The sequence below is a fragment of the Ranitomeya variabilis genome, chromosome 2 (genome assembly GCF_051348905.1).
Source record: "Ranitomeya variabilis isolate aRanVar5 chromosome 2, aRanVar5.hap1, whole genome shotgun sequence".
Classification (NCBI taxonomy): Eukaryota; Metazoa; Chordata; class Amphibia; order Anura; family Dendrobatidae; genus Ranitomeya; species Ranitomeya variabilis.
This window is the reverse complement of record NC_135233.1, coordinates 699341334-699347648: the sequence shown is the minus strand read 5'-3', so window position 1 is coordinate 699347648 and position 6315 is coordinate 699341334. Positions and strand designations below refer to the sequence as shown.

Below are 6315 nucleotides of genomic sequence, written 5' to 3'. Positions count from 1 at the left end.
ATCTCCCACCATCACTCAATGAAAAAAGTTAGTTAATTGCATAATACCATATGAAAATATAGCATATATAGGAATGGGAGAAACGGTGAGATTCACCTCTAAGGGTATGTGTCCACGTTCAGGATTGCATCAGGATTTGGTCAGGATTTTTCATCAGTATTTGTAAGCCAAAACCAGGAGTGGAACAATTAGAGGAAAAGTATAAAAGAAACATATGCTCCACTTTTGCATTTATCACCCACTCCTGGTTTTGGCTCCTAAATACATGGGATGAGATTCCTGATAAAAAAAAATGGATGAAGATTGTACTCTTTCCCTGAATTAATGTATACTTTGATCTCTGTAACATTAACATAAATCCGATACTTCAGATGAGTGCAGTGTCCTATATATTAATGCATTTCAAACAAAAAAAATTCTGCACACAGATATTCTCTTAAGAAAGACAAAAATTCTCTTTTATATTTCTAAATAGTCAGGGCTGAGATTTATTAACCTTTTGGGTTGACTGACAGCACTGTAGCTTTTCAATAGTAAAACAAATCATCAAAAATGCAAATTGTGCACATTATATATATACACATCAGCAAAAGTTTGGTTCAGCATCCTTCAAATTTGCTATCTATCTATCTATCTATCTATCTATCTATCTATCTATCTCTATCATCTCTCTCATGGTGACATCACAACAAAACCGATGTCACAATTCATCACATTCTAAATTCCAGTGTTGCAGCCTAAGGGAAATCACTGCCTTACAGACTCCCAAGGGTGAGGTAGCCCCTTTTGTTTTTCGTGATTAACGAAGCAAAAATTTTTATTCTAAAATGGATAAAGAGAGAAGAAGAGCCCAAAGAGATCGGGTTCTAAGAGAGAGGAGAGGAATAAATGAAGAGCAGGTACCGTTGTTCGCTTTAGGGCGAAAAGACTCTATACTACCGGACATGGACACTGGCGCCTCAAAAATGGCGACCAAACGTCAAACTCTGGAGAAAATAAGAAAGACCAAAAGACATGAGATCCTTACAGAGAAAAGGAATATGGAGACCCTCATGGAGTCTCACTCTGCAGCCTCCGCTGCGCTTCAGAGGGCCATTAAAATATCACTGAAAAAAATCGGAGATCTGGTCCCTGAAATACGCAGGAGGAACAAAGATGCTATCCTCAGTAAGAGGAGAACCATCAGCGCAGAGTTAGAGCTGGAAGAGGTTCTCCAAGAAACATCGAGACATGTCACATTCTCCAGATCTGAAAGTCTGGAGACACCAAACCTACAAAGAGCGGCAGCCCAGAAGATGATCAGGAACAGCAGAGACTGGGTTGTCCAATGTAGTCTCATCTATGCCAAACCCATTATAAATGGGAATGGTGCATTACAGAGGTCCAGGACATCAGCTGAAAACATCTCCATTCCAGAGAACAAACAGCTGAGTGATTCTCCACCAAACACATCACCTGATAAAGAGGAACCAGGTAAGATGGAAACTGCTCTGTATAATAAGAGTGGGGTGAGGGGAATTATACTCCTAATATTATGTACTGGCCTCAGTTGTCAAAAGTGCAGAAAAACTATCCTTGTTGTCCATAGCAACCAATCACAATGCAGTTTTCATTGTTCCATAGAATGTTAAGAAATGGAATCTGTGCTGTGATTTTTTTGTATGGGCAACAGCGACGTTTTTGCTATTGGACAGTTTTGATAAATGAGAGCCTAAATACATTTCCTGCTCATTTACATAATTTTGATTGAAATTGTAATATTTGCTCTGGAGCTATATTTGTTAACCCGTTCTTGATACCTTTAGTTGTTTTTCCTCCCTCCTTTGAAAACCCATAACTATTTATTGCCTAACTTTTTTTGCCAATTTAGCCATATGTGGACTTGTGTCTTTTTAGTGGACACAGCTGTAGTTTTGTGCACTATTCAAAATTCTTGAAAATGGGGAGAAAGATTCAAAATTTGGTAAAATTGTGGAAAAAAAGTAATTCAGCTATTGTTTTTGTTTCTTTTTTCCTGTGTTCATTGAGTGGTGAAAATGACCTCACAAAATGTTTCTCGATGTCAGTTACAACTATGGTAATAATGAACATGTATCGGGTGTTTTTTAATTAAGTGGTGAAAGGAATTAAAGAATGTTATTTAAAAAAATTAGTTTGTGTCCCCATATTGTGAAACATTGTATCTTTTTGATTCTGATAACTCGATGGAGCTGTGAGAGGATTTGTTTTTTTGCATGTCGAGTTGTAGCTTTCACTGATACCTTTCCTTTCCTTTAGGTGGATAACGCGCCCGCAAAAAAACTTTCTGATGTTTTAATTATATTTTTCTCACTTTAGTATTTACTGTTTGGGTTAATTAATGTAATTTTTTGTACATCAGATTTATACGAATGGGGTGATACTAGATATGCAGATTATTATTATTTTTATTATTGTTATTAATGAAGAGGCTTTTTTTAACTTCTTTTCTTTAGTCTCTTTAGGGGACCTGAACCTGCGATTTTCTGATCGCTTGTACTATATACTGTGATAGAACTGTATACAGCTACATTAACGTTCTCATATGAAATTTAACTAGGCTTGTCTTAATAGAAGGAGGAATATGAAAGACAGGGGCTTTCAGCAGGTCCAGGTAGTCATTTCATACAACTGACCCCCTGCAGTCATATCCTGGGGGGAGCGGTAATGAGTGCTGGTGCACAGGAATCAGCAATGACTTCATTAAATTACCACTGTGAGCATTGAAATGGTTAAACAGCAGTAATCGGAGAGCGCTCTGGTGGCTACAGTTATAAGCAGGTGGCAGCTATGCAATACTGCAGGCATATGCCTGGCATGGTACATGTCAGCTCCTGAGCTCGCTACATTCTGGCATGGTACATGCTCAACTCCTGAGCTCGCTTTATACATTTGCTGCACATGACAAACATTTCCATTATGTGTTCGCTAAGGGGTTAATAAATCTTGTATCATTTCAGCAGATGGAATGGATAAGATGTATCACGACACGTCAGACATTCTGGCACAAGGCCTTGAGGATTCCAGTGTACAGATTTCTCCACAAGGAGAACTGGTCCACACCGACCAAACTATGGACTTTTACAGTCTCGAGTTCTTGAAAGATTTGGGAAAAGGAAACTATGGAAAAGTAAGTTTCAATTTATATTTGTCTGTGTTCCTCAATGTATCCTGCACAGATACACCGGATGGATGTACTTATTCATTACAGGATGTTCATATGTAATGATACTTGGGATAAACTGGTGACATATTACACAGTAATAGATGGGAGTTTGGTCTGATCTGTTGTGATTTTTCTCCAGGTCAGCTTGGCATCAGATCCGGTCAGTGAAGGACTGCTGGCCATTAAGATCATGGACAAGAGTTCTTGTGAGGATATAATAGATATAATATCTACAGAGCTAGAAGTCCTGAGATTGGCTGCCGGGTGCCCCTACCTAATGTCCATGCGGGCGTTTATGGAGACACAGACGGAGTATTCAATAGCCATGGATTATATGGCCGGAGGAGACCTGCTTCACCACATGAAAGATTCTATGCTGTTTAACACAAAAACAATAAGGTAAATGTCTTATACTGAATCTTAATAATCCGCTGCCCGCACATTGCAGTCCTAGAGCAATGGACAATGACACAAAGAGAAAACAATGACAGGAAAAGGACACGAGTATGATCTTCTCATGTTCTTTGTATGATTGTGTATGTAACCACTAATCCATCCTTTACTTTCTACTCCACAGACTCTTTGCGGCAGAGATGGTGTGCGGACTCCAATTCCTGCATGAACATGGTGTCATACATAGGTAATCATCTCACCTCCATAAATCTGTCACCTGTGACTCTCTGTTGTCTCCTTACGTATCTATTGTAGAATGTTCTTTTCACGAATTATCCTCACAATCAGTGTCTGCTCCTTCTCCCTGCAGTGACCTGAAGCCAGAGAACATCCTCCTCCAAGACACCGGGCACATCAAAATCTGTGACTTTGGCTTATCAGCCATGAATGTGTCCGAGGGTGACTTAGTGTGGTACATTGTTGGCACTAAGGGTTACATAGCGCCTGAGGTAAGGAACATCTCTGTGTGATTGATGCCAATAGTGGGACTGAGGGATAGTCTGATCCCAATGTATCCTGCTGACATCTAATTACAGACCAGTCCTCATAGGTTCTGTGTGTAATTCCCCTTTCCGATATACTCAGCTTCTCTCCAATCTCATGTTCCCACAGATAATGGACGATGAAGGATACAACCATCTAGCAGACTCCTTTTCCTTTGGCGTCATCCTATATATGATGAGTGTAGGGGACTGGCCATTTTACAGCCAAGGCACAACTGACGAATACCACCAGTCTCTGCGTGAGCACATCCCTTATTTTCCACCAGGGATATGCAATAATACCATGGCTATCATAAATGGGGTGAGTAACATCAGATGGATAAGGATGATGAGGGATTACAAGAAGAGGTAGAAGATAAGATGTGGACAGTCCATAGACATTGTATAATGACTTATCAGTAATAATACATAATATAATGACTAATGGTTTCTTTCATTTTCTAGCTTCTCTGCAAAACTGCATCTGCCCGATTGGCCATAACATCATCCATCAGGTCCCACCCATTCTTCCACTCCATAGACTGGAGCGATGTGGACTGCGGCAGATCTGATCCACCATTCCCATATTACTATGTAAGTACATCACAAAAAGACATCCAGAATGTTATCACTACCCAGTAACACACTTACCAACTATACAACTTATTGTAATATCCCAGAGTACACTGTATATACTGAATGTGAGGAGATGATTCTCAGACATGTATATTTCTCTTCTTACAGCAGGAGTATTAGGCTGATAACAATCAGCTCCATTCCAGTAACATCCAGGAATGAAGATTTACATTAATCTGATGAGACTACGAAACTGGACTTCCTTATTTCCCGGACTGTGACAAACCTACCAAGCTTCCACCACATAACATCCACGTAGATTTGAGTACCAAAATCCAGGGATTTATTCCGATCGCCATATCTGGGGTCAGGAAGGAATTTTTTTCCCTTGATATGAGGAAAATCCAAGTCCTCAGGGTTATTTTTCGCCTTCCTCTGGATCAACATAGCAAGTAAATAAAGGCTGAAATAGAAGGACTTCTTTCAGCTAAACTTGCTATGTCACCATCTGGACGACTCATCTACAATGTGGTGGTAAAGAGAAGACTAACGGATATGGACACACAGAAGGCAGCGGCTGCTCCTTCACCTACCGGATATGGACAGACAGAAGGCAGCGGCTGCTCCTTCACCTACCGGATATGGACAGACAGAAGGCAGCGGCTGCTCCTTCACCTACCGGATATGGACAGACAGAAGGCAGCGGCTGCTCCTTCACCTACCGGATATGGACAGACAGAAGGCAGCGGCTGCTCCTTCACCTACCGGATATGGACAGACAGAAGGCAGCGGCTGCTCCTTCACCTACCGGATATGGACAGACAGAAGGCAGCGGCTGCTCCTTCACTTACCGGATATTTGCAGAAAGAAGGAAGCAACTGCTCCTTCTACTTGGCCGTGTACAGACAGAAGGAAGCGACTGCTCCTTCTCCTACTTGGCCATGTACAGATAGAAGGAAGCGGCTGCTCCTTCACCTACTTGGCCATGGACAGACGGAAGGAAGCGGCTGCTCCTTCACCTTCCTGCCCATGGTCAGACAGAAGGCCATATGGTTAACGCCAATGCTGTAGGAATCCAGGAAAACTCCAACTACACAGATCACATGTCATACATTCCTGCTCTTCTCCTCTCTGTCATGTGTGATCCAGACCTGGATGTCCAAAAATGGCACAAGTGCAAACCAAGGCCTGAGGAGCGGAATCATCATCATCTGCTCCTTTCTACAGAAAGTAACTGTAGCTACAGGCTTTCTGTTATCATCATTGCAAATTATTAACAACTGTATTGCACAAATACATTTATAAACATCTATGTTGCTTTTGGTTATATTCTTTTCATATACAGACCCGCATTTCCGTATTTTTATAAATATCATGATCAGGGTCAGGAAAAGGTATTTTGATGCCTTAGGCGGATGAAGCCAATGGTGTCCCCCAGCAAAGGAATGGGTTGCAAACTATGAAAAAAGACCCCTAATGCAGCACCTCCCCAATTTAATGTCAGGTAACAACCTCTGATGACCACTTCTACTTTAATTGTTACCTTTTTCACAAAAATACCAGCAAAAGTAAAAAAAAATATTGTGTATTAGGGGTGAGGCTTGCCAGGGAGCACAATTT

General features: G+C 41.0%; 1 protein-coding gene across 2 annotated transcripts; it reads left to right on the top strand.

Moving 5' to 3' along the window:
• The first annotated feature begins 674 nt into the window (after window positions 1-674).
• LOC143809846 (protein kinase C delta type-like) lies at window positions 675-5985 on the top strand. Of its 2 annotated transcripts, none has more exons than XM_077292834.1 (8): window positions 675-1473; window positions 2982-3148; window positions 3324-3583; window positions 3762-3824; window positions 3948-4086; window positions 4250-4441; window positions 4585-4713; window positions 4864-5985. In XM_077292834.1, the coding sequence occupies exons 1-8, from the start codon at window positions 828-830 to the stop codon at window positions 4873-4875; spliced, it is 1608 nt and encodes a 535-aa protein (XP_077148949.1). In that variant the 5' UTR covers window positions 675-827; the 3' UTR covers window positions 4876-5985. The 2 variants fall into 2 exon arrangements, with proteins under 2 accessions (XP_077148949.1, XP_077148948.1); XM_077292833.1 differs by having other exon boundaries at window positions 2979-3148.
• The last annotated feature ends 330 nt before the right edge of the window (window positions 5986-6315 follow it).